The sequence below is a fragment of the Artibeus jamaicensis genome, unplaced genomic scaffold, assembly GCF_021234435.1.
Source record: "Artibeus jamaicensis isolate MK-2021 breed Jamaican fruit bat unplaced genomic scaffold, CSHL_Jam_final scaffold_847, whole genome shotgun sequence".
Lineage (NCBI taxonomy): Eukaryota > Metazoa > Chordata > Mammalia > Chiroptera > Phyllostomidae > Artibeus > Artibeus jamaicensis.
Genome location: NW_026522057.1, coordinates 5,996,812 through 6,023,648, shown reverse-complemented (window position 1 = coordinate 6,023,648; position 26,837 = coordinate 5,996,812). Strand labels below are relative to the sequence as shown.

Genomic DNA, 26,837 nt, shown 5'->3' with positions numbered 1-26,837 from the left:
CGACACCAAACTGTGAACTAGCTTTTTTTTTTTTTTTTTAAGCACAAAGGATTAAGTTGGAAGGAAATGAGCATTTGTCCAAGACCCTCCCAGTCTGCCCTCTTGTAGGCCTTTCCTGGATAATCTCTATGCCTAGAACTTGGGCAGGCCAGCAAAACTTGATGGAAAAAGATATGATTAATGACTTGTTCACCCAATTTCTGACCATGGAGTGATGTGGAAACAGCCAGTGTGTGCCTATTAGTGAAAAGCATCATTTCTTCTTTCTGTCACTAATGTGCTGAGCACCGACCAAATCCTTGGCACTAGTCAAAGCATACAAAGATGCAGGCCTTGCCCCCAAGGGTAAGAAGCTGCTCTTTAAAAATCTTGAGAATGGGAACTATAATGGAAGCCCAAGTCCCAATTTTGGCTGCTCAATGTTGCATGAATTCTTTTTTTTGTACTTGCTAATGTGCTGTTATTGTAAGATCAGCCAGTCTAACTTTTTACCCACCCCTCCACCCTCTGAAAAATCAAGTTAACAGAGACTTGATGAAGCTGGGGAGGATGATGGCTGGCTTGCGGTAGCTGGGGGCAAAAAAAAAAGAGATCACGGTTATTTGTCTGCGTTCCTCATTCACAGCTCTGGGACGCAGCGCTGCCCAACAGGGTGCCCGCGAACCCTGGTCTGAGGGACGCACTGCTGAATGCGGCATCAGAGGCTGTTGGGAACCGCCTCCTCAACAGGGGCCCGAAGAATCGCCGACCCCTGTTCGCCAGTCCCCTTTCTCCCCTTGCCTTTCCCCTGGCGGAGAGGATCATGGGCTTGCCTCTTCCTTCCCCGACCAAGTTAAGGCCCCAGAATCCTTTTCTTTGTTCCTCAACAGCCCTGGTTCAGTCTCAGGTTCCCACATTTCTCCCTTTTAATCTAAGTCTGTTCGAATGGCTGTCACAGGATAATAATCCTGTCGGTCGCTCTTCTTTGTCACCCCCTGGTGCAGTCGGAACCCCGTTTTCATTCGTTCCTCAGCGGTCGTTTCTCAGGCTCTGGCCGCCCATCCTTGGCCTGGCTCACTTCTCGGGGCTCGGCCTGCCCTCTCAGGGCCGGTTCGGTTTCTTCCGTTTCTGGAAACCTCTTTGTTCCTGGGATTCTTTGTGGCCTCAGTGTTGCCTTCGGCCTCACCCGGCAGCCCGTCCGCCTCCGGCCCTTGCCCTCGCTCTGCGCGTGGCCAGCCCTGGGGTCCGAGGCCCCCAGATCGTCTGCGCTGTCCCTTCCCTTCAGTTTCTCCAGGTCCTTCTCCAGCAGCGACGCGGGCTCAGCCCGGCTGCTCTCCGGCCCGGGGGCTCCCTCCATTGTCCCAGCTCCGGGTGGAGGTCAGCGCCGAATGGGGCCGCCCGCCTCCCCCGTGGAGTAGGCCCCCCAGTCTCCCCGCCGCGGTGGCCAGCCCGGCCCTTCGTCCTGACGCGCGTGCGGCCTCCCACCCGGCCGGACGCCGCTGCACACCCCCGCCCCCTCGGCTCGGCCCGCGGCCCGGCCGCGCGCAGGTCCGCGGCCACCGGGGGGACCGGTGTGGGCAGCCCGGGGGCAGCCCGGGGGCCGAGGACGCGCCGGCGGCGGAGGCGGCGGGGCGAGGGGCGGGGAGCGGGCCGGGCCTGGCGCTCCTGACAGGAGGAGCCACCGCCCGCCGCCGCCACGCCGGGGCGGGCCGAGGGAGGAGCGGAGCCGAGGGGTGGGGAGGCGGAAACGCGAGCCGGGACCCGCGGGTGCGAGCGGGCTGAGGAGCGGAGCGCGACGGACTGCCGGGCTGGGCGAGGTGGGCAGAGAGCGGAGAGCGAGGGCGCCACCGCCGTCCCCCTGCCGCACAAAGGGCCGAGGCTGGGGCCGTCGCCGCCTCGGCGCGCGGGCCTGGAACCCGCGTCGGCTGGGGCCCCGGGAGAGCGCGGCGCCGGGCGGCCATGGCTGGCTACGTGCCGGGTCAGCAGCCGGCCAACCGCAGCCAGGAGAAGGAGTTCGTGCAGGCGTACGAGGATGTGCTGGAGCGCTACAAAGGTGCGGCGGGGACCGGGGCCGGGTCGGGATGGGGCCAGCGGGCCGACGCGATTCGGCCTTCGAGTCCGCTGCAGGTGGGGCGGCCGGGCGGGGTCGCGCCCACCCCGGCGCTGGGGCCGGTCCCCGAGCTGCTGATTCTCGGGGCCAGTTTATTTAGTGAGTTGGGGGTAAGCCTCTGGAACGCTCTCCTCCGGACGGCGGCGCTTTCCGCGGCACCAGTCACATTTTTTGCCGGTTATCTGGCCCAGCTGGAAGGAGGCGAGACCGGAGCCGGCTTCGGAGCCCTCCCGCAGTGGGGAGTTGCGGGGCGGGGGGCCAGTGGGGCGGGGTGCGGGAGCCACCGGTTCTGCGCCCCGTGCGGGTCTTCCTCGGACATCTGCGTGCCCGCCGAAGGTCCCTCGCCCCTTTGTCTCCTTCAGACTCCCATCAGTCGCGTGGCAGCCGAGGTTGTGAACCCCCATGGCTTCTTTGGGGCCGGCGTCCGTGAGTGTGCAGTTCTGGTGGCAGGCCTCCTCCCACCCTCCGCCCCGGGGCCTTTGAGCAAGACCGGTGCCGGGGTCTGTGGCTTCCTTTTCTGAAAAATAAAGATTTATCTTGGAGCTCGGATTTCAGCCCCTGGAGGCTCTCGTGCTAAGCAGCGCTGCAAGTTAATGGCTGTTCTCAACCTGGGGTGTAGACAGAGAAAGTTTTGACAGGCCAGAGGGTCTGGGGACGGCATTGCTCTGACTGCTGAGGCTGCCCCTTAAGTGGGAGCCAGGATGCGTGGCCTTGGGAGGCCCCAGCTTTAATCTTTAACATCCAGTTCTGGGATCTTGCTTTGGGTAGCAGTTGTGCTTTCCATAGACATGGAGATTTTCCCAGAAACTCCATAGGCAGCAAGCACTTTCCCCTCTTTGATTCATTTGGGGCCCTCGTGACTGGGTCCTTAGTTTCTTTTCATCTGAAGGGGAGGAAACTTCAGCCCTTTGACTGAGTTCGACTTACTTGTTTACGACACCTACCCAGTGAAGGGAAACTAATGAAGAAGCTGTAAAATGCCCCCCCCCCCTTGTGGCATTAGAGCTCTGCTTGGGAAAATGCAGGGGGGGCGGGGAGGGGGTGGAGAGAGAGAGATATGAAATGAAGTGAAATGCTAAAATGGACCAGCTCAAGAGTTCTACTTGTTCCCTTCTGCATCAGCTCCTGTAAGCCGTCCAGGTTTTCCTGCCTGCAGCAAGTTTTCTGTCAACCCCCTGTGGTCTGTCTCTTAAGAAATGTGGTTCATTTCAGAGCACAAAGAGGTTAGATTGTGCTGCTGAACTTCATTGAAAAAAAAGGGCTGCTAAGTGAATGGTTCCATTAAGTTTCCTTTGCAGACTTTTGAGCAACACAGCGCTCTTCAGAGGGAGGATTCTCTGGGCCTGTCTCGAGCTGTGACAGCTCTAAAAATCAGCAGAATTAAAGGAAAACAGGTGAAGAAATCTCAGTACCTCACTGGATCGAATTGCCGGTGGCCTCCAGCTGAAAGGAAGTTGGATTCCTAGCAAATGAAACTAGGAAAGAAGAGGGGAAGTAGGTCTTGTTCCAGGAGAGGCCTCTTGTGTTCAGTCCTTTTGGCTGTCTCACTCAGTTTGGCTTTCCTCTGAAGGACTTTGATCAGGTGTATAGGAATTTGATCCTTCCCAGACACAGATCTCTTTCTTGAGGGGAGGAATGAGTCAAAAGTGGTTGGCCAAAGTAAATTAACTGGAGTTGGATGAGGTTATTGTACATTCTGCTCTATGACAGGTGCAGAAGACTTTCTTTTCTCTCCAGTCCCTACTGCACCATTCTCACTGGGAAGTCAGGATGGATTTGCATCCTGGCCTTTGTTACTTTGCTGTATGGAATTCCTGCATTTCCCAGACTTAGAAACTCCCTTACTACCTTAATAGAACAATTTGCCGAAGCTGGAATCAATAGAATGACCATGGAGAGGTAGTTTGTAAGGATAAAGCCAGAAACTTATTTTGGAGAGACTTAGGAAAATATTGATGATGCTGGGCTTCCAGACTTGCATTGGTTGGCTACCAGATTACTTGGATCTCTCTCTCTGCTGCTATTAATTTGTAGTAAATCATTCTACAAATTAAACAGGATTTTTTAATTCAGAAGGAGAGCTGAAGTTTTCAGCTGCATGAATTGCCCCCCAAAGGGGTGAAGGTGAGAAGTGATGCTTTTGCAGAATAAGGGTGTGGAGCAGTATATGATAGCTGTATTAGGAATGATTGTCAGGCATGAATTTTTCCAGAATTGTGCCTGGCAACCATTTCCCTGTGTATTGGTAGTGAGCATGGTTTTGGCAGGATTAGATGATTAAGCAGCGATATAAACACTCTGTCATTTCCTAAGTATCTTTTAGAGCTTGACTGGCCAGCAAACAGAAGCAGGTATTAGGTAATAACTCTGGATCCTAACAGTTCAGAGTGGGCAGCAACCAACAGAGCCAGAGTATGTTCTTTATGCTTCCAATCCTCCAACAATTATTAAATGCCTATTAGAGATAACAATGTTAGACCTCGGAGATGACAGAATTATGAATGAGGTCTCTTTCCTGCCCTTGGTTATTCACATCTAGCAAGGGAAAGGTATATATACAAACAAGTAATTATGATACTGTGTTAAATGTATGTATAAATGAATGGAGGTATGTATAAAGTACTTTGGAAGTAAAGGAGGGGTAACTATCTCCCCTTGGGGTTTACTAAGAGACTTGACAAAGGAGGTGACTAGGAGTGTGCCTTTAGGGATGAATGGGATTTGGTCAGATGGAGGAGGGTGGGAAGGGGAGGAGGCAGAAAGAATAAATAGCATGTGCAAAGGCTTGAAGGTGTGAAAGTGGATGGAGGTGTTTGAGGAATGTGAGTAGTTGGGTGTGACTTAAGGGCTAGAGTTTTGATGGGAGCAGATGATACTGTAAAAGACCCAGAGTCCAGCTTATAAAAGTTCCTTTATGGCTTTATTCCATGGACAATAGGGGAGTCAGTCATTGAAAGTTTTTTAAAAATAACAGGGTACGTATGAGAGGCAACTAGTCAATGTTTCACATCTCACATTGATATTTCTTTTAAAAAATATTTTATTTGTTTATTTTTAGAGCGAGGGGAAGGGAAGGAGAAAGAAGGAGAGAAACATATGTATGGTTGCCTCTCATGTGCCCCCTACTAGGGACCTGCCCTGCAACTCAGGCATGTTCCCTGATTGGGAATTGAACTGGCAACTCTTTGGTTTGCAGGCCTGTGCTCAGTCCACTGAGCCACATCAGCCAGAGTTCACATTGATAGTTCTCTCTCCCTCACTTACCTTCTCTCTAAAAATAAATATATATGAATAAATCTTTAAAAAATGCAACAATTAGTATGCCAATTTTATTAATTTGTGTTAGAGGACATACCTGTCCAGTGGTTGGAATACTTGCATCACTGTCTGGGGCATCCTTTCCCTCTACCAAAGTGCTTATGAAGCTAGTAATCAGATGGTTGGTTGGTAAATATGTAAAAAAAGCAAACACAGGTGTATTGTTTTGAGGACTGTTTCATTCCAATGATGATATGGGCCAGTCACAAAGTTTCCCTCCCTGTAGATTGAGATCCTTGTGAACACCAGTGGAAACTAAGAGAAACAAGACCTGACTCTTTTCCTAGGATAGAGACAACCTCTACTGAAGAAGCAGGCCACATATGGACATCGATTTAGGCTTTGAAGAGGTTTAAAAAAGACGTATTCTGGGTTTATGGTGGTTGGTTAAGCAGAAGGTATAATATGTAAATTGGTTCAGGTGGAATCAGACTTTGTTTTCACAGAGCCCTGAAGAGTCTTTCCATGCCAGGCTGGATTAGGAATAAAAGAGAACATTCACATTTCAACACTGGTAACATGGACTATCTGGTACTTAAAAACTTAACAGTTCTCACCAGGAGTCATGGGTTATATGAGGGTAATTAGGACTGCTTTTTGTTCATCATACCCCTGAAAAGAAATTACAAAACGTACTGCACAGTGAATTAGGAGTGAAAGATCTGTATGTTATTAACATACAAAACCAGCAAGACAGCAGAAAGAAAATAGCCTTTGAATTTCTTTAGTCTTGTGCTTCAGTCCCTAGTTCTGCCACTTAACTTGTGCTGTGTGACCTTGGAAATTTGCTTAACTTCTGATCTTTGGGTTTCTCGTCTGTTAAAATGGGGATGGATAATACTAACTCCTTGGCATCAATGAGCTGTTGGCATGTATTAGGCCATTGTGTTTAGAAGAACCTTCATTTATATAATACTGTGTGTTTTACAAAGCAGTTTTCTATTCACTGTCTTATTTGATCTTTATAATAGCCTGTAAGGAAGGTATTCACATGAGTCAGTTTAGGCAGAGAGACTTAAATTATTTGCAAGTGATTTGCAAGAGCCAGGATCCAGACTTCTAGATGAAGGTTTTATGGTATATCACAGAAGCAAGTTTTAAAATCAGAGCAGTGACTTAAGTGAGAAAATTGTGAAAATACTTTGTTAGTATTGTATTAGTTTTTAGTCTCTGAACTGTAAGTCACACACCTTATGTGGCCTGCATTCCAAATCTGTGCACTGTGGAGAATGTTTTCCCCTATTGGAGAGGTTTCACGGTATATAAATCACTTTGAAATTCTTATACAAAAGCGATGTAGTGCAAAGTGATAAAGTTTTGTTAACACACTGGTTGGAAAATATAGGCTGAGGATTTGGTATGGTTTACCTAAGTGATACTCTGATGCAAGGAACTTAAAAACTAAGTCTACATTTAATCAAGACATTGCATCAACGTCTTGATTAAATGTAGACTTAGTTTTTAATTTCCTTTCTAGAACACAACTTGAGTTGGAGTGGATGGCTTCTAGACAGAACAATAGAGTAATTGCTACTTCTGGACGTGGACAATGATAATTCTGAAAGTGAATCAGGTCTGTCTTCTGGGAAGTCACAAGCTTTGGCCTCGGTAATGCTGCTGAAACCATAAAATGTGTGCATGTGCTAACAGTGCTAATGAGAGCTACTTCTTTCTCTTGGGCTTGCTTGGCAGTTGACATAATACAAGTCAAGGAATGAATCAGCTGAAGGCTTATTTTCCTGGTATTTTTTTAGTGCCAATATCAGTTTTTAGAGCTCATGGTAGAAAGAATACTTAAGAGTATGTATTTGGGAACAGAAACATCCCAAGATCAAAAATTTCAAGAAAACAATTATGGGTTGCAAAAATGAGTTTGCTGTGTTTTCTCAATGGTCTTGAAAACACCCAGGCTTTCTTCCTTTTACTAAATAAGGTTGTCCTTTTCAGCTTCTGGTAATTATATGTTGAGCCACGTGTGAGTGGTGTGTGTTGTGTGCTAAAGCTCCTGCTTTTGCTCTGCATGGGTTTGACTGGAATTTAAGCCTGCGTTGTCTTGCTTCTACCAGCAGCATTTAGTAATTTCCTGGCCTGGAGGAGCCCTTTCAGGCCTATTGACTTGGCTTAAAATATCTAAGAACGTTTAGTCCACCTCTTTTTGTTACTTCTCATAAAATATTATTTTTCCTTCCAGAACTTCCCAGTTCCTGGAATAAATTACAATGAGTCTCTGATTCTGCATCTCCAGCTTTTAGGTCATTCCATAATTTGACTTGCTTTGCATACCTAACTATGTCAATTTGTTAGTGCCCAGCCACAGCTCTCTGCTGCATTTGGGCAGCTCTGAGTGTGGTCCTTCCCCTCCAGGTCCTCATACTGGCCTCTCTGCTTTTTTGTTCTCTCTTCCTAGAATGCTCCCTCCCTCCCTTCCTTCCCTCTTTCTTTCTTTCTTTCCTTCCTTCCTTCCTTCCTTCCTTCCTTCCTTCCTTCCTTCCTTCCTTCCTTCCTTCCTTCTTTCTTTCTCTCTCTCTCTCTCCCTCCTCTCTCTCCTCTCTCTCTCCTCTCTTTCTCTCTCCCCAAATCCTCTCTCTCTCTCCCCCTTCTCGTATCAAAGCTAAGCATAAGACTTGCATCCTCTATGTAGCTTTCTTCCATTGCTCTATCAGAATTGATTTCTCCCTTCTCTGATCTCTTATAATGTCTACCTTCCAATTAGTCTCTTAACTATATACTGTTCCATATTATTCTTGCCTCATGTTTTTCAGAATTGTTTTCCTAATGAGCTTTTATGTGCTTATCATGTGGGGACTCCTTTTTTTTTAATTGAATTCATTGGAGTGATGCTGGTTAACAAAATTACACAGGTTTCAGGTGCCCATTTCTACAACATATCATCTGTACACTGTATTGTGTGTTCACCACCCCAAGTCAGGTCTCCATCCATCACCATTTATGTCTGCTATGTGGGTACTGTCTATACTTCTTTTGAATGTGGTTGATTGATAGGGAACTTGTCTCAGGAGGAGGGGCAGTCATATCAGCACTTTCAAGTTATATTTTAAAATAACCTTTTCATATTATAAAAGTATATGTTTAATGTAGAAAATTGTAAAAAGTACAGGGGAGTATAGAGCTTTAAATAATATGCCTTTCTTAGTAAGGAGAAGGATGGAGAGTTAAGCAGAGCAACATAGACTTGCTATCCCCGGAGAGAACAGAGTTCTCAGGGATACGCCCTTTTTGGCTAGCCTGGGATCTGATACCCTGTGCTTTTTTTCTTCTGCATGACTATTTGTCAGTATCAGGGATGTGCCAGTTATCAGAGATGATTTGGGTCATCGCATAGGATAAGTTAATTGGTCATTCAGCATCTTTGTTTTGGGCAAGGGCTTTGCCAGCTGTACTGCTGGATTCCCTCCTACCATAGCAAATTTCTATCATGATTTTTATTCAGAAAGGTGGATGTTGATGAAAAGAATGAGCTTGCTTGACATGTTTTTTGGAGTTTTCAGTCTACAGGAGCAGGTTGGCTTGAGACCCGTAGGGAGGGATTTTTATTTTTGGCTGTGCTTTTTATTTTCAGTCAGTCAACAACAATGAAATAAGCTCACTTTGTGCACTGTATTCCACTAGTACCTAGAAGCAGGTACAGTGTTAGGGACCGTGGTAGTGGGGAGTTGGGTGGGTCACTTAGAAGCAGTGAGAGAATGATGTTAAGATTAGGGGTAGAAGGAAAGAAAGTCATGGATGTCAGCATGAGGAACCTCAGTTTTATAACAATGGGCAGGATTAATGTCCTGGCTGTGTAAATGATGGATGAGAGGGGAGATCTCCTCTCTAGGAGGCCACGGTTGTAATTGAGTCATGAGGTTAGGTTAAGAGATAGCTGGTAAAGAGATGAGGGCTATATTTGAGAGGCATTTTGGGCTTGTACAGGGACTTAAGTTTAGTTAATAACATTGTTAACTCTTTTCTAGAAGATTTTGACTTAAAAAATAGCTATTGCTCATGGCTTTTCCAAAACAAAGTCTTCTTTCATCTTACATTGAAATCCTCTTTTAAATCTTTTAAAGATTTTACTCCACTGTGAACTTGATAGGGCTATGTATTTGAACCTATGACTTGTCATTTAAATCAGCAGTGCCTAGTACCCTAGCATACCTATTCTATCTATCCAGCCCACTCTGAACAGCCTTCATTGTAGGCTTCCAGGAATGAATACCTGCCAAAAATTGTCTAAGAAATCCTTCTCTCTCTTTCACACACAGACCCTGAAGAAAGAAATCCTCTTAAATTTGCTTTAAAATCTTTGGTTATATCTTGAACTGCTAATCTCCCAGGGTGTCAGGGGGCTTGTTTGGAGGATTAATTCATGTAATTAATAAACATTTATCAAATGTGTCTTCTGAAGCAGGCAGTAGGTGAAGGGCTGAGTAAAGATGTTGTTTTCCATCTCTATGATCTTACAGCTTAATGGGGGAAACATATTAGTAAACAGACAATTACATCCATGGTAGGGAATGCTATTTTATAGGTAAATGATGGTGCTTTGGTAGTTAAGAGAAATACCCACTATAGCCAGTGTGGGAGCAGGTCACGGGAGGCATCCAAAAAGGAAGGACTGAGCTGTCATCTAAAGAATTTGGGACTCTGGGCAAAAAGTTCAGGTAAAGGGCATTTTGGGCAGCAAGCAAGGGAATGAGAGAGCTTGAGGAGTGGGAATATGGGTTATTAGTAAGGTTGGAGGGTTGGATGTAAGGGGAGGAGAAAAACGAATTAGGAAAAGTGGTCAGGACTAACATGCTGACTGATTTAGCGTGTCATACTGTATAGAGTTTGGACTTCATCCTATAGGCTTTTAGAAACTATTGAAGGATCTTAGGTGAGAAAGGCTGTGATTAGATTTACATTTTAGAAATATTTCCCTTCTGGCAGCAGTGTGAAAGAGGATTTAAGAGGGTCAGACTAGTGACAGGACCTACTGGTACAGTTATTTAGGCAGGGAGTGATTAGAGATTAAGGTTTGTAGAAGTATTACTATAGTAAAGGGGGCAAATCAAGAAATTTTAAGGGGTAAACCCATGTGTTTTGATGACTAATGGATGTCTATTGAGGGGAGAGGGAAGAACCTTGGATGACTTGCAGGTTTCTGTCCTGGGTTTCTGTGTGGGTGGGTAGTCTCGTTAACTAAAATAGGAGTATGAGAGAAGGAAGGTTGTTTGCATTGATATAGTGACGGTGCTGGTGGCGGGAAAGACACGGAGTTCAGTGTTTGTTGTGTTGTGGTCCGGGTTTCTGTGGGGTGCTCGCTAGTGGTGTCCAGCAGGTCGGTGGTTATATTGCTTGTAAAGCTCAGAGAGGCGTCTTCAGAGGCAGTCATCAACTCATCGAATCAAAACCACAGGAGTGGACAAGAAGATTGCTTTGAAGTGTGTGTACAGTGAGAAGAGGTTTAGATCAAAAACTCTGGGGGATTTCAGGGGGTGAGTGGTTTTGGGAGCAGAGGAAGGGTAACTCTTAAAGGAAATCGTCCATTGAAATTGGCCACCAAAAATTTGGCCAGAGATGTAGGAGAAACAGGGAGAAGTGAGTGCAAGAAGGGCTCACTTGTGGTATGCCACACCGCGTCAGATCATTCAGAGATTCAGCAAGAGGAGGACTTTAGGCTCTAACGTAAAGGTCACCTTTATGGGACCATTTTCAGTAGAGCTGTGGGAAGTGCATCCAGAGAACAGTGGGTGGGGAGTGAATGAGAAGAGCAGAAGTGGAGTCAGGGAGTTTTGAAACCTGGACTTTGAAGGAACAGAGAAGAGGTAGGCATTATATAGAGGAAATGTAGGGTGGGAGGAATTTTGTTTGTTTATTGTAATGAGGACAGACTTAAGTGTATTTAAGTGCTGTTTGGAAAGAATCTGTAGAGAAGGGGAGATATATATAATAAAATTTAAAGAAGGGAGAAAATAATTGATGGGAACATGTGATCCAGGGTTTTTAAAAAATGTGTCTGATGAGAAAGGAGGAGGAAGGCAAGAATGCAGGTGGTAAAGTTGGTTGGTTAGATGTATAGGAACTTGAGGGAATGTCCCCCAATGGCTGTTAGTCTTTCTGTGAAATCGGAGGGGAAGCCATCTGCTGAGAATAGAGGCTGTGTCTGTGTGCGCACACATGTGTAGGTACATGCACATTCTTTCCCTTTAGCACCAGAAGCACTCAACCACCTGGTGGTAGATCCAGGATCAGAGTTGTCCAGCATACATTTCATGGAGGCATGAAGGGTCCTTATAAAAAGCGTATCATCTGCTTGATTGTTCTCTCACTTCTCGTTTCTCCTGTATCTCTGGCCTCTCCCAGCACAACTGTAACCTCCTTTAGTGCAGGAACCCTTTATATAACTTTTACATCCCCTTATGGTATTTACTGAAATGCAGGGCAGAAATTCTTATCTATTTGTTGACTTAATATAGTTTGTGGTTGGTGTATCTTGACCTGATTTAGAAGAGGCCTTTCTCACCTGTGATTTTTAAAAAAGATTTTATTTATTTATCTTTAGAGGGGAAGGGAAGGAGAGAGGGAGAGAAACATCGATATATGGTTGCCTCTCGTGCATCCCCTGCTGGGAACTGGCCTACAACCCAGGTATGTGCCCTGACTGGGAATCGAACTGCGGATGTTTGGTTCACAGGCCCACGCTCAATCCACCGAGCTATACCAGCCAGGGCTCACCTGTGATTTTTAATCCTCATCTCAGTATCTGATACAGAGAATGCAGGATTCATTGGCTTGAGTGTGAAGTCTAGGTTTAGCTTCACTTGCTCTTCCCAGGGTAGTTGAGGTTAAAGACATTTGTGCTTTTCATGAAGACTGTGGGATTGGTATTCCCACAGTCTTCTAATATTTGGACCAGGCTTTCGAAGGCCCAGGTTCTTTGCAAGACTAGACAGAGTGGCTGTTGTGGAAGATGCAGCCTCCTCCACGTGTGTTTTGGCAGACAGGCAGCGAACGAACGTGGTGTGTTTGTTCTCCTGACTCAGAACCCTCCCCATCTTAACTTAACAGGCTCAATATAATCACTGCCTTTCAGATGAGGATAGTGTCCTTCAGAGTTTATCTGACCTTTATATATAAAAAAGAGTTTTAGTTACCCTTTCCTTTGTCCTCTACTTGCTAGGTGTTTTCACCCCTGCTCTATCTAGTGTGGAGGATATTTCCTAATGTATTAGGTCGAATTCAGAACTAATTTAGGTCTTCCCCCTTTTGGGACGCTCTGCAGACTTTGGTGTTGTTAACTGGCATGTTCTCTGCATTGTGGCTTGTTTTCTGCTCCTTGTTTTGTAAATTTGGACTCTGTATCAGATGAATTTGACATGAGTCACTCCGGGGAGTGGAAGGTGTGTCTCCACTAATTTGGAGAATCTTTGATCTTGTTTCAGTCACTGGTTTGGCTTATCTGGTACAGTTTGTCTCTGTGTCCTGTAAGAGGTGTGCATGTGTGTGTACACACACACTTAGGTGTCGCTTGCCTCTGGTTTCACATACTGCGGTGGATGGTCTACTCCAGGGGCTGCCATTTTGCATGTATAGACTCCCTCCACTATCCTTGATATCACCATTAGCAAAAGTGCCTGTATTGTGAGCCTCTTTGAATGTAGTACAGTATCTAACACTGAATAAATAGAGTTCATAAACCCTCTGACTGCCCTCTAGGAGTTTTCAGTATACAGTAGACATTACAAATGACAAAAGCGATAAAGAATGTGCAAGCAAGTGAACAAAGAGTAGATGGTCACTGCTTATTTAGCAATCATTATCTATCTTTAGCTTTTCACAGCAGAAGATATCCTGAAAAAGAGACTTAGTCCAGAAAAAAAGGGGATTGACAGAGATAAGATCATCTTTGTTCCAATGAGGATGGCAGGGGGGAGCTGCCATTTATGGCTCATTTATGGTGCCAAGCGTTTTCTCTGTAGTGCCCTTCTTCGTCATATAGGATCTTATCGCCATGTTCTTTTTCCACGTAGGCAGGACAGGATCCTAATGGGGGTTTCACTATCCAGGGACCTGTGGCTGAAGTGGTAGGTAGGGAAACACCTGGAAGACTTGGGTCCTCTGGTACAATGTCTTTGTAATGTGAGGAGAAACATCCCAGACCTACTGCAACACGCTTGTATTCACAAACACCGCACATGAGCCATGAGTTAGTGTTGGATTGGAAAGTTGATCTGGCCTGGTCTGGGGCACCTTGAGGGGGTAAGCATGTAGGGCCCGTCCCAGGCTCTGCTGGTTAGTTTCTCAAATGGAAAACATGGACCAGACTAGTTTAGTTGGGGTGCTTTGAGAGTCTCACGTCTTTCAAAGGGCAGGTTCATTTTTTTGTTGTTGAAGATTTCATTTATTTATTTATTTTCGAAGAGAGGGAGGGTGGGAAAAACAGAAGGAGAGAAACATTGATGGACTGCCTCTCACACGCCCCCAGTGGGGGACCTGGCCTGTAACGCAAGCATGTGCCCTGACTGGGAATCGAATTGGCAACCTCTTGATTTGCAGGCTGGCACTCTACCCACTGAGCCACACCAGCCAGGGCAGGTTCATTGTTTTTATTGTTGCTGTTGTTAGTATAATAACAATATTAATGTAATACTGCCTTTATTAGGATGATTGAGGATCTTCCAGGGCCTGGAATTTCCCTTCACCCTCCCTGTGGGAGAGAGAGAGAGAGGGGGCGTTAGGATTCCCAGCTCTCAAGCCTTCTCTCTCTGATCATCCTGTGGGGGGCTCCTAGGAAGGAGTGAGGCAGTGGAGGCCCCGGAATGAATATACTTCTGAGAAGGGAAAAGAAGCAATAAGTAGCACAGGTGGTGTGTTAATAAGAGATGATAGGTGTGGAGTTAATATTAAGGGGCTAATAAAGGCAGAAAATATTTGTTGCTGTCATTAGCTGCTCCCCTTTGCCTTTGCATGTTGTGAAGGAGCAGATCTGAAACCCCTGCATTCTTTTTCTTTCCTTCCTCTTTCTTTTCTTGATTACCTTTCATTTTCTTGTAAGGATGTATAATACCTTCAACAGATAGGCTTGTGATGATATGGAAAATTAAATAAATAAAAGTTCCAGAGATTGGAAAGTTATGTAGCGATTTGATTATGGTCTTCAAGTATAACAAGTTATTTTTCTTGCAATTCCTTTCCTCATAAACCAAAACTGCCTTGTAGCTGGTTTTTGTTACTTAAGTTTTTGTGTGTATTTGTCTGAACTTCCCAAACTAATCGTGATCTTGTTGAGGGTGTAAGTGGTGTCAAATTAGATGCACATAATATAATTCATGAATTGAACCACTTTGCAGATGGTTAGTGGTTGTTAGATTTCTTTGTATTTTCTGTAACTTCCAGTAACCTTCACAATTGGGTTTTTCCATATGATTGACCCACACACATATCAAAGTTGGCAAGTGCAAAATGGGAGTCATTGTCCCCCTCCCTGCTCCCAGAATCCATCTTGTTCTTCTCCTTCTCCTCCTTCTCTTGGCTGCATCTCACTTTCTGAGTTCTGAAGATGTATGCTGCTTGAAACCTCAGTGGTTCCCATTGCCTGTGCACTGAAGACCAAGTGTGCAGCACAGTTCATGATGGGCTAATCCCCGCACACTTCTGTAACCTTGTTTTTCTTGCGTATTTCACTTTGTCAGGATGCAGCTATGTTCAGCTTTCTTAGCATGCCAGGCTGGAGACTATCTCTGTGAGCCCCTGTCGTTCCCTCTCTCTGCCTGGAATTCCTTTCACTTATTAACTTCACCTGCCAGCGAATTCTAGTTTACTCTTCAGACATTGTTACTGTTGGGAAGCCTTTCCTTGCCCTCCCTTCTCATGGTTAATCTTTCTCCTCCCAGCTACTGCTACAGGTTATGTGTTCTTCTAATGTGCACATCTAGAGGGTTGTGGTTTGGTTGTTTTTATGGTTATCTCCTCTCCACAATATGTTTTCTAGCCTTAGCACAGTGCTTACCACATACAGGTGGCTGGGGAGATGTTAGATGAATGCAGGCTGTGCACACAGATTTGTTATAAATGTTGTTCATTGCACAAAATCAATCAAAATGATAAGGAAGAGGCTGTAGCATAAAATAACAGTAAGAAATCAGTAAGCCTAAGGGTAATAACAATAGATTGTTAGGATGGTATATCATTTTTGCTCTTGAAGAATTTCTAGAAGAAAATAGAGCACCCTCATGGATAGTTTTAATTCTTCATTGGTGAAAGAGAGGAAAGTGAACCAGATGTTCTTCTGAGGATCCCTTTAAGTCTCTGATTCTGATCTGAATATGTGGCTAGGATTCAGTATGAGATGCTTCTGTGGTAAGTGCTTTGTGTATACTAAATATGTAATCTATTCTTTTCAGGAGCTGAAGGCCAAAATGTTACAGTCAGAGAATTGTATGTACAGAATCCCCTTAAGATGATTTTTTAGTTCTCATCTAATGGAATTTTAAAACTATATAAGCCCTAAACTCTATTTCTACAGCTTGCTTTCCCTTTTGGAATTTTTTTTTTAAAGATTTTATTTGTTTATTTTTAGGCAGAGGAGGAAGGGTGGGAGAAAGAGGGAGAGAAACGTCAATGTGTGGTTGCCTCTCACATGTCCCCTACTAGGAACCTGGCCTGCAACCTAGGCATGTGCCCTGACTGTGAATCGAACTAGCAATCATTTTGGTTCGCAGGCCAATGCTCAGTCCACTGAGCCACACCAGCCAGGGCCCTTTTGGAATGTTTTCATTTTACTTCACCTTATTCCTGGAACTCTCTGTTATCATTTCACAGTTATTTACTTTATTGTCTGATTCTTTTTCCCAACGAAATGGAAAACTCCTTGAGAGTGAGATGTTTGTTTATTAACTCTTGTTTCCCTTGCAACCAGAAGAATGTCTGGGATATAGTAGGTGCCCATAGTTGGGGACATAATATTTGTTGAATGAATACTCTAGAAATGATCAATTCAGTTCACTCTTATTCCTTATAATGAGGCATGGAAAAATGTAACTAGTTAGTGTTTAAACCAGATCCCCTCACCAGATGAGTAGTGTATTTTTTTAAAAGATTTTATTTATTTATTTTTAGGGAGAGGGGAAGGGAGGAAGAAAGAGAGGAAGAGAAACATCAGTGTGTGAGAGAAACATCAATTGATTGCCCAGCGCACACACACCCAAATTGGTGACCTTTTGCTTTGAAGGACAATGCCCAACTAATTTAGCCACACAGGACAGGGAGAGTGGCATTTTTGTTTTTGTTTTAAATGAAAGGATAGTTAACAGTTCCTTTATGTAATTTGATACTGATGTATGTTACCTTTATGTAATTTGATACTGATGTATGTTACGGGCTTAACTGTGCACCCCTATGAGCAGGGGTTAGAGGGGAGGAAAAGGGAAGAAACTGTTATGTATTGAGCCCTAACTAAATGCCAGGCACTTTATCTCATTTAATTATCACAAATGACACCCTGTGACAGTCCAGTGACATTCGTAAGTTATGAGCAAACTGGGGCCTCAGAAACTTAAATAATTTCCCTGAGGGTCACACAGCTAGTACTTAACTGGGTTGTCAACTCAGGCCTGATTAACTCCACTTGGTAATAGGCCCTCTTACCTTAAGTACAATATAATTTTTGAATTTGTGGTCTGATTTGCTTTGAGATTCTCAAGTCAGACTATGCTTGAAAATGGTCTGGTTTGAACTGCACAAGTAGAATTGTAGAAATTGTCTACTGACAACCCCATGGAGCAGTGGGGGCTGTGGTAATGGAGTGGAGTCTGTAGGGCTTTGGAGTCAAAGGACAGTCCTGTGCTGTGGGTTGTGCTCTGTACCCCCACTCAGTTACATCACATATGATTCAGATTCAGACTTCCTTTTTAACCCAGGCATCCAGGACACCTATAAAAAGGTGACTATGTCACAGTCTTGTGCAGTGCAGCTACTTCTGAGTTTGTCAGGTGGTGCTCTTAAGCACAAAGAGAGACAATGCCTAAAATCTAGGACAGGTAGGCAGGAGAGGACTGAACCCAGTTGAAACTAGCTGTTTCTGTAGTAAGTAGGCAGACCGTAATTACCTGTGTTGCTCAGAGACCTGAGCTGAGAGTGAGGGTGGGGAGAGGTCACACCCATTATCTTCAGTAAAATGATGAGAGTAAATAACCCTTAGTTTCTAATGTATTCCAGAAACAGTTGCTTACCATTCGGAGTCACAGTGGTGATATAGACATCTAGTTTGCGCCTTGTCACCCAAAGTCATCCAAGCATAAGGATAACATTATTTTCATTAAGAGATTCCCTTAGGTATCATTCATTTTCAACTCCTTGTTTAGCTTCCTCTCAGGTAGCTTTGTGCAGGCTACCTTAGAAAGGAAAATGGAGATTGAGCTCAGGCTGCCCCTAAGGGAAGAGGGAGGATTAGTAAAAGTGCCAGAGAAACAAAAGGCTTAATTAGGAGGCTTTTCTGTGTTGGGAGTTAAGATTGTTTCCATTAGCTGATTGTGGAGATGGGGGTAGAGAACCAGGAGGAGGAGGAGGAGTTGGAGTTGTAATAAAGAAGCAGAATAGTTAGGCACTCAGCGGGATTGTGGTGGTCCCAGCACCAGCAGCACCTGGGAACTTTTTTAGAAATGCAGAATGCCGGACTGCATTCCAGACGTGCTCAGTTTTCATTTTAGCAGGATTCCCAGTTGGTGATTGAGTGGTTCAATGCAAGAAGCTTTGGAGCCTGATTGATCTGGGATTGAAACCTGGTTTGGCCAAGCTGTGTGACCTTGGATAAATTATTTAACCTCTCTGTGTCTCAATTTCTTATCTGCAGAATAGGGGAACTCTACCTCTTAGAGCTATTGGGGAGAGTAAATGAAATATTGGTGCATTTTGCAATTGGTGATATCTTAGATTTAATAAGATTTAGTAATGTCTGTAATGTACCAGATACTTAATCTGGCACTGAGTAAATAAATACTCAGTACATTCTATTACTAATAAGTAAACTAGGCAAATTTATATGAAGATCCTTTCTATATTTCTCTATTTCTCAGTGATTGCATTTGTTTGCAATTTTATAAATCCGTAGTCAGCATGTGTATACTCTTTGGTGTTTGTTTAGCACTATTTAATAATAGTAGTTGCAGCAGCAGTTAACAAATATTGTACTTATTGCTGTGCCAGGCACTATTTTAAGTACTTTATGTCTATATTAATTCATCCAGCCCTCAGAGCAACCATATGAAATTATCTCCATTTTCAGATGAGGAGACAGAACAGAGAGGTTAAGTAACTTGCAAAGATCACAAAGCCAGTAAAGGGCAGAGCCAAGATTTGGATTGAGCAGTCTGAATCTAGTATCTGTGCTTTCTATTTTCATGCATTGCTGCTGTTCTCAAATTTATGTGTTGTAAGGAAATCAGGAGACATGTGTTGGCTATCTGATTCTGCCAGTAACATTCATGACTTTGGTTAAGTGACTTCTCTGAGATACTTTTCTTACTGTAAAAATGAGAAGGGGGAACTTAGACAAGATTCATGAAGTCTCTTCATTGATTAATTCAATACATACTAACTGAAATTAAAAAATGTTAGAAAATCATATCTAGGGAATTGGTTCAAAAGTACTTGTTCAAGCAGGTTGATGTGGATAAGAAAAAGAGATTTAAATCTTGTCTCAGCCACTTCCTGGTTCTATTATGTTGGGCAACTTAACCTTTCCAAACATTGATTTCCACATTAGTAATGGAGAGAATAGCTCATACCTTGCAGGGATGGTGTGAAGTTTGATTAAAATAATGTAAATTAGCACCTAGCATATGTGAGGCATGCAGTGAATGCTCAGTATACATGAGTTCTCTTTCCTTCTTTCTGTTCATCCAGGAATAGTTAGGGCAGCGTACCAGATTCAAAAGAAGTACCAGATTCAAAAGGAGTAAGAATCTATGTTGGTCCTAATGTCTTTTTTCCATAATGGTATTCTTTTTGTTGGGAGATTAGAATTTGTAGAGAAAGAAGTGTGCATATATAGTCAGATCCTGTCATTTTTAAGTAACCCACCCTTTGATTTTTAATTAAAATTTCTTTTGAAAATACATAGTTTATTGTATGAAGATGGTGTATTAGTTTCCTGGGGCTGCCATAATAAATTACCACAAATTGGGTGGCTCAAACAACAGAAATTTACTGTTTTACAGTCCTGGAGGCTAGATGTTTAAAGTCGAGGTGCAGCAGGATTGGTTCCTTCTGACAGCTCTGAAGGAGAATCTGTTCCAGACCTCTTCACTAGCTTCTGGTGGCCTCGGGCTGATAGATGGTGTTCTCTCTCAGCCTGTACGTCATTTGTATGTGTCTGTGTTCAAATTTCTTCTTTTTATAAGGACGCCAATTTTATATTGGGTTAGGGTATACCCTCATGATTAGCTTATATTCGTCCTCATGGATCATGTAGAAAGGCCCTATTTCCACATAAAGTCACATTTACAGATACTGGAGGATGGAACTTCACCATTTCTAGGGGACACGATTTGACCTATAACAGATGGTTTAGTTACTTTCTAACCTGGAGAAAAGAGCAAATATGAAACTAACTTTCGCTAGTCTCTTAAGATTTCTTATTGCGATTCTCTTCTTAGGGACACAGGGAGAATCCAGGTTCACCCCTTCGTCCTGCTAATTCTGCACATAGGTTTTGGGAGCAGTTAGGAAAGAAAGCCAAGATGGGCCTGGGTTGTAACTGGATGGGAGATGTCTCCCTTTTATGGGCTGAATGGATTAATAAAAATAATAGTAATAATAATAGCTCTCATTAGTTGAATTTTTACTATGTGCCAGGGACTATGTTAAGCACATTATATATATTAGCTTATTTCATTCTCATCAGAAGCCCATAAAATAGATCTTATTATTTTCATCATTTTACAGAGGAGAAAAGCGAGGCTTAGCTGGTGAGATAAATTGTCCAAGGTCACACCTAGTAAATGTCAGAGCAGGCATTCATATCTAGGTCTGTGGGACTACAGAGCTTGAGCTCCTAACCATGGTATTATACTTTCCTTTCACTTCCTTGAATAGAGCTATCTGACCCAAGTCTCTTTCTTTTCTCTAAAAACTCCGAGGTCTGGAATTATGCCGACTGAGGAGGTCAGGGAAGTGACCTTTTCTTGAATTCGCGTAAGTTCTTATTGTTTGTGAGTGGGAAAGGGAGTGTGACTTCAGTTGGCACTTTTTACCCTGTGGATTAAGCCTTGCCACGGGGCCCTAGTCAGGTGTGGAACCTTGTGAGTTTCTTTAAAACAAAAATACTGTTTTAGAACTGAAGGTGAAAAAGCATAGGCCTATTACAATTACCTAACTTTACTATTATTTATTATGATTATTACAGAATCACATGCTCATTGTGATAAATTTAAACAGTACAAGAAAAAATTAATTTTCTGTGGTCTTTCTCCATCTAGTCCCCACTGGTCAGGGTAACCAGTCAGTATTCAAGGTTTAGCTTATATTCTTCCAGTTTTTTTGTTGCCAAACTTACTGTACTTTGGACCTGCTCCTCCTTTTCCCTCCTTTATAACTTCATGTTGTTCATGTCTTCTCTTGTCTCAAAGCCTGACCTGTTATTACTGTTTTTTTTCTGAAGGTGACATTCACCTTCATAGCTTGTAAAAAGCAGTTTTTTATTGTAAAGGGCCACATGGGAGAGAGAGGCTGTAGATTATGTGCCAGTATAACATGAAGCCAAAATTTCTTGGTAGAATACATGGCCCTCCACATCCTGGTTCCTCACTGTTTTTCTCGCCTTAGACACCTGTAATTCTTTGCTGTACTCGTGCCCTTTTGCACACAGTTTACTCACACTCCAGACTGTTTCTCGTTCATGTGCCTTGCTCACTTTACTGCCCAGTCTTAAAAGTCCCTTTACCTACTATATTGAAGAATTTATCCTTCTAGGTGCACTCCCCATGGTTTTTTTAAAAAATATTTTATTTACTTTTAGAGAGAGGGGAAGGGAAGGAGAAAGAGTGGGAGCAAAACATTAATGTGTGTTTGCTTCTCATGTGTCTCCTATTGAGGACCTGGCCTGCAACCCAGGCATGGGCCTGACTGGGAATCGAACTGGCAACCCTTTGCTTAACAGGCCCGTGCTCAATCCATTGAGCTACACCAGCCACAGCTTGCACTCCTCATGTTTTTAAACTTTTGACTTTCGAGTTCTTTTAAATGAATGAATTAACCATTCTCTTCTCTCCTTCAACATTTCATATATATGTAATTTATTTTTATCATGCTATTTATTTTAATCAAAATATTTTTGTATGTTTTTGTTATGCTTATTAAGTCAATAACCTCATAACTGTTGTTTTATGTAGACAGTGCTCATTTAGATTTACTAAATATTTACCGGTTTAAAATTTTTATTGATTTATTTTTAGGGACAGGAAGGGAGGGAAGAAGAGAGGGAGAGAAACAGCCATCAGTTACCTCTCACATGCCTTCAACTAGGGACCTGGCCCACAACTCAGGCATGTACCCTGACTGGGAATCAAACCAGTGGCTTTTCAGTTTGTAGGCCAATACTCAGTCTACTGAGTCACACCAGCCAGGGCTTACCTTTTTTTAAAAGTTTCTTTTACTTTCTCCTAGCATGTTTAGTTTTCCATTTGGGATAATTTTCTTGCTGCCTAAAAAACTCTTTACTGATATTCTGTAATACAGTCTACTGGTGATAAATTCTTAGTTTTTTTTTTTTTATATCTATCTATCTATCAATCATTTCCATGGAGACATTTTATTCGCATGCATGTGTTACATCCCTGGAAAAAGAACTCTACGATTTTCCCTCTTGAGTGTTTTCATCTTGCTTTTTTCATGGTTCATGATGTCTGCTGAAGTTGTCAGTACAGTGAAATCAAACTGATGGGATGGAAGCAGGTTGTTCTGCCATTTTTTTAGATCTTTGAGTTGCACATCAAATCTGGGACTGATTACTCCACACTTGTTCAATCTGCCTGTGAGGTTCACAACAATTTTCTCAGCTCTGTGGTCACTAGTAATTTCAAATTGGCTGATGTAACCATGCTCCATCACTGTAGTTAGAAACCGGACAATGACTTGGGAGTACGGCCTAGTAAGAACCTGATGTTTGCTTCTTTTTGCAGTATTGTTGTTACTCTTGAGAGCATCAGCCAGGATGTTCAACCGCACTGTTATGGCGGCACAGAAAGATGGTGGAAAGAGCAGTTCTTTTTACATTTGTGTTGTCATATATTTGGCTTTCTTTTTGGCCTTTGTTTGATACTTAGGATTTGTGCCTTTGCTAGAGTCATCGTCTCCTTTCCTGTAAGATCTTTCCCACCTCTGCTAGTGAAATCCTGCTGGTCTTTGGAGCTCAGCTCAAGTTCTCCCTTTCCTATTCGTGCTTCACCAAGCATACTCACCCCATGATAACTCATTCTTCTGAGCTCATAGCATTACCTTCTGCCACTCAAAGTCAATTGCCGTGTAATATTGTATTTTATTCTTTGTTGTTTAACTTTCCACACATTTGCCCAATTAGATTATAGTCCTGGATCTCACAGATGATGATTTAGTCTTTGTTCTACTCCTCATTTTGTTTAACACAGTGCCCTACATTTTAGCAGGTATTCACCAAAAGTTGATGCGATTGATTCTCTCAGTACTGGACACACCTTTAAAGATTAGGTGCTCAGAGTTGGGAGCCTGGGGGAACATTCCACTGATGACATCATCTTGGCTGCCTGTCTGGATGGGGTGTGCACCACTGAGAGGAGTGTTGGCAGATGAAATACTTGTGTAACAGGTTATGTTTCCTCCTCTAATGAATGGAATTCAGACTCCACATTGGAGAAAAGAGATAGTACGTGCAGGAGGAGGGCTGACAAGGGGATGGAAGGGAGGATGTGACATTGTTAGACATGGGGATGTGGCTTTATTAAAAACATAAATAAAAGGATGGTGTAATACAGAGAAGCTTCTTGGAACCAGTAGGCTGATTAGACAAACCAGCTACTCTGGTGCAAACCAGTTATTAATTGTCATTTATTTTCTTTGCAGTAAATCTGTACCACCCAACTACTTGCTTTATCACTAGGGTGAATTTGGAGAAAGGGCTTGGTTTAGAATTAGGAAATCCAAGAGAGGTGCAGAATAGTCAGAGTGGGGAAAGGGGCAGAGATACTTCTTTCTCTTATTTGTCTTATCAGCCCTAGACCTGAGGGATCTCCTTGCATTTGCTAGTAGGGGTTGTTACTGGAGTGGTATAAAAACCTCTCATTTCTACCCCTGTTATTTCCTTTTGTCCCATCTTGCTTTCCTCCTTCACTGGCGCCATCCTACCTCACACACTAGATTGCTCATCATTCCCATCTCTGAGGCTCAGGTGTGCATTGGACCACCCTGTTGTTAGTTGCCCAGACTTTGCATGTAATTTCTCTGTCCTCCACTCTGCCTTCTCCAAGTGGTAGAGAGGTAGAGAAAAGGTAATGGAGTGTGATTAGTTTAAGTCTTGTGTGGTTTTACAGGACAGAATGTTTTGATTGCTCAATTTAGGGATCTCGGGGCTTCCAAATATGAGGATCTATTCTTTTGTTGATTAATGTGGACTCAAGAGAGTCTTGTGTTAGGTGTTGATATCTGCCTTTGAAGGGGGAAGATCGCTTTTAGACTTGACTTTTCCCCTCTATTAATGGATATCTCATTAGCAGAAGATGAGAATTAATGTTGCTTTGAACAGTTATAAATATAGCAAAACTCATAATACAGTTGTAATGATCTAACTTTTGGTTTTGAAAACACCTTTTAAAAAATACATTGTTTTTGGCTAAACGCCTCCCTACTTTTTGTGGAGTGATTTTGCTGTGTAGTAATCTGGAGGGAATAACAATACTAAATGACTTTTTGTAGATCACTAAACATTATGATGTTACTGAGACTGTCTTGGTGGAGGGAGTTTTGGTCCGTGGAAATAATGTGGGTTTTGGGGTCTACTTCTTTCTTTCTTCCCACAAGTCCTCCCACATGTCCCATTATCTGGCTTTGGGAGGGATGCATAGTGGGAAAAGTGAGTACAGTCATCTCATTGTTCAGGTCGTTTCCTGGGTGTGGTTCTTCAGAGCTTCCCCCAAGAGCTGACTCAAGAGTTCTCTTCCATTATGGCGGTGTTCTTGTTTTTACATGTCCTACTAGTTAACAGCCTTGGCATTTCAAGCAGCGTCATTTAGGGGTGTTAAGTTGGGACTGAAGAAAGAAAAACTATTTTCAGAGATTCCTTGAGAGAAAGGTTTATTTCATTGGGCAAATCAAGTCTTCCTAGTGCCATAACTTGAGAACTAGAGAATTCTAAGTATGTATTCTTCCTCTTTGATGTCACCCACTCCTCTGAGTAACAGTTATTGTTTGTCTTTCTGTCCTCCATAAGATTCTGAGCATCTCAAGAGCTGGGATAGCATCTCCTTCATCTTTATATCCCTGGTATGTAACACAGTGCCCAACTCAAGGTGTTTATAAATGTATGTTGAGTTGAATAGTGTAGGGAACCTTGAAATGCATTGACTGCAGGCAGGTGCGTGCTTAGCATAATTGAGTTGGGAGCTACTAAGTATAGAGGAGATAGGAGCGATAGATAAAGAAAGGAATTTAAAGGACTTTTTTGGAGGTAGGACATAGTTTTATTGCCTAAGAATTTCTTGAGAAACAGTTGTTTATGGTCTTTTTTTTTTTTTTACATGGAAAAGCACATGGAAATTGTGTTAGTTCCATCTGATTAGCTAGTGACCTTGGACAAGGCTTCTAGTCACTGTGACCTTTTTGTAGCAGGGAATACCTGCCTCTCCCTGTCAAATGGAGGGATTCAGCAAAGGAAGGTGGTGGGGAAAGAAAGTTTTGAGCCCCTGTCAGGCAGGCAGGCACTGTAGAAATATAAAGCTGTTATGATTGCTGCTAACAAAGAAGAAAGTCACAGCCTCTTGTTTGGTTTGTATTCTGCACCCAGCCACAACTTCAGACTGGCTGGGTGCAGACTTTAAATATTGGAGTCACCTGTAGCTATTGGCAAATGTCCCTTGAAATTTATTTGAGTATTGTGCAAACATTACTTTTGTCTCTTTTCCTTTTGTCCATGTGCTTTTGGTCGGCATTAGGGCATGAGGTGCCTATATTTCCTCCCCCTTAACTGGTAAATATCTATAACAAGGCGGCCCAGGCTTGGAAATTGTTACTTAGTAAGTGACTGAAGCCTGAGGGGAACTAAGCTTTGCACAACCCCCTGCCTTGAGAAGGGAACAGGCATTTCCCGAGCACGGCCTGGATCCTGATCAGCTGATATCCTGCCTCTATATGGATGTGTTTCCTCTCCTTCCTTCGGAAAGAAATGGATATTTTTTCATTTCCTGTTTGATAGCATATTTTCTGAGTACCAGGGGACACTTGCCGACTATAAATCATTTGGCGTGTGGGGGTAGGAAGGAAGTTGCTTTTATTTTCAGCAGAATGGTGTTCATTTGAAGAATTCAGAGCATGAACCCAAGCTTCCTTGTACCCCTGGGGGAGACATAGGACCCAAAGAGATTGCTTTGAATTTTTCTCCTACCTGACCTGTGGTGGTAGAACCCCTTCTCCCGCTTCAGTCAGAAAGGCTTGGTCCCTCATGGGGACCTACATGCTATGGATTCTACTCTCACTACATCCTTTCGTCAGCCGTTTTGGTGCCTAAAATCAAGCGGAGCAACTGTTGATTCCTGGTGGAAGTGACACCACCCTTGGAATGAAGCCTTGGTAGGATGCCCCCTGAGTCCTGGCTGAATGACACAGGCTGGGACCAGAATCTGGCTGTCCAGATTTCCTGCCCTTTGTCCTCACAGGCAGGCCCTTCAGCTTCCTTTCTGGGGGGTGGAAAGGGGTGAGAGGTAGGAGCCAGCTGGTTGATGAGAAGTAGCTCTACCTGCAGTCCTGAACAGCAGCTTCTGGTTTTCTAACCAGGATCTGCCTTCCCATTCAAACTGGCCTGTTCCTGATCCATCAGGATTGGGAGCAGAGAGGACTAGAAAAGAGAAGAGTGGGGAGGAGATCATCGTGATGCCCTTTGCTTCTAGTGGAGCTCTGCTTAGTGTGTGGAGAGCTGGGGTTTAATTTTGCAACAGTAACTCTTAGATTTTCTTTCTTGACCTTGGAGAAGTCCTTAAAATTCTTACAAAATAGGGCATTGCTTAGTAGGTTATGAGAACTCCATTTTTGGGTTTTGTGGGTAACACGAACAGCTTTTCCTAGTTTGCTGGGGTTTTACATGACTAGGTTGGTAAGTGGTGTGTTCAAAGTTCTTAGAGACTATCACAGCCTTGTAAGTGGGGTTAGTGAGTATGCACCTCACTTGTAGTTCCATCATGCCCTGCTTGATAGGAGTATGTCCTGA

At 43.5% G+C, this 26,837-nt stretch overlaps 1 protein-coding gene across 2 annotated transcripts in view; it reads left to right on the top strand.

The window, feature by feature from the left end:
• The window catches only part of MACF1 (microtubule actin crosslinking factor 1), a 326,604-nt gene that overhangs the window by 12,368 nt on the left and 287,399 nt on the right, over nt 1-26,837 (top strand). The window contains exon 1 of one of the 2 annotated variants that reach the window (XM_053660135.1): nt 1,727-2,032. The exons of the other annotated variant lie outside the window; for it this stretch is intronic. Within the exon in view, the coding sequence (XP_053516110.1) occupies nt 1,939-2,032 (94 nt within the window). The 5' untranslated portion in view covers nt 1,727-1,938. Of the gene's footprint in view, nt 1-1,726; nt 2,033-26,837 lie in introns of those variants that run through there. 2 annotated transcript variants of the gene reach the window in all.